Source organism: Seriola lalandi, unplaced genomic scaffold (assembly GCF_002814215.2).
Source record: "Seriola lalandi dorsalis isolate HSWRI2012SDOR001 ecotype SW California unplaced genomic scaffold, Sedor1 jcf7180001975587, whole genome shotgun sequence".
NCBI classification, from domain to species: domain Eukaryota; kingdom Metazoa; phylum Chordata; class Actinopteri; order Carangiformes; family Carangidae; genus Seriola; species Seriola lalandi.
This window is the reverse complement of record NW_019446253.1, coordinates 1-1,373: the sequence shown is the minus strand read 5'-3', so window position 1 is coordinate 1,373 and position 1,373 is coordinate 1. Positions and strand designations below refer to the sequence as shown.

Below are 1,373 nucleotides of genomic sequence, written 5' to 3'. Positions count from 1 at the left end.
TACTCTCTCTCGTTCTTTCTCCCGTTCTTTCTCCTGTTCTTTCTCCCGTTCTTTCTCCCGTTCTCTCTCTCGTACTCTCTCTCGTTCTTTCTCCCGTTCTTTCTCCCGTTCTTTCTCCCGTTCTTTCTCTCGTTCTATCTCTCGTTCTTTCTCCCGTTCCTTCTCCCGTTCTCTCTCTCGTACTCTCTCTCGTTCTTTCTCCCGTTCTTTCTCCCATTCTTTCTCCCGTTCTTTCTCTCGTTCTTTCTCCCGTTCTTTCTCCCGTTCTTTCTCTCGTTCTTTCTCCCGTTCTTTCTCCATCTTGTTCTCCTGTGGACAGACTTAGCATTAATGCTGAACATAATCTTTAAAAAAGTACAGTAGACCTTTTCCCTCAGCAATGGATCTACTGATGAAGTCAAACTAGTCGTACTTACGTGATACACAGGAAGGGTCTGCTGCACCTGCCTCGCATCAGGGGAGAAATCGAGCGCTCGGCGAACTTGAGAGCGCTGAGGAGTCTCAAAGACTGTAGAGAAAGAGCATGGCCACCTTTAAAACAACGCTGCTTTCAGTTGTTTCTATATGTGTATTCTTGTTCTGTTGTCTTTTAATGGGGCTTTTTCCCTCACCCTTGTTATTGTGAGTCCCTCTACTCCACCTGACATTTTCAGCAAGTGCAACAACTCACCAGACATCCAACGGGCGGCCGATGTATCCTCTTCCAGGTTGATTGGTGTCATGAACCCAGGATGGCATCTGTTAAATCCGAAGTGCTCGTTCTCAGGGATCCTCGTTCCCTTCGGTGTGCATCCCATCTTCCCCTGGTGAATTCTCAGGCCCTGGTAGGTCGTCACTTTGGACCAGCCACAGTAGCAAACCTGGAGGCTCATGTCGGATGTGTTGAGTATCTGTAGAAAACATTTGTATATTTTAATGCATCAAACATGTGATATAAAAAAGAATAAATTCAAATTACATCCCCTATTTCACTCCACAAGGGGACACCTGTCATAAAGCTTTATTCCCTGAGAGAGAAATTTTGAGGAGGAATAAAATCCTCATTTGAAAATTTTAATGCTCACAAGTCCACCTTAACTTTTTTTTTTATTTTGCTACTGTTTAAATCTCACCTGGATGTGAAGTACTGAGATAGACGGTACTTAGTCGCCCTCTAGTGGCACTGAGTATATTGTACACTATGCTAAAATACACTATGGACTAATTCCTGATGGACAAAACCTCCAAGAAAACATTGCCATTGCCATTAGCTTTAACTATATAGTAAGTCCAATCAAACAGTAAGACATGGAGACCAGAGAAAAGTGGAGAAAAACAATAGATAACTCTATTATAATTCTTTTTATTAAAACAATCCAGTTCAGATGTTTGAC

At 42.7% G+C, this 1,373-nt stretch overlaps 1 protein-coding gene across 1 annotated transcript; it reads right to left on the bottom strand.

Annotated features, from left to right (window-relative positions):
- Positions 1–6: 6 nt before the first annotated feature.
- LOC111655626 (uncharacterized) lies at positions 7–884 on the bottom strand (the record flags this gene model as incomplete). The annotated part of the gene is made up of 3 exons (XM_023407106.2): positions 671–884; positions 417–508; positions 7–309 (listed from the first exon to the last, which is right to left on the bottom strand). Coding segments are annotated over exons 1-3 (597 nt in total), but the record flags the coding sequence as incomplete, so codon positions are not given.
- Positions 885–1,373: the final 489 nt, after the last annotated feature.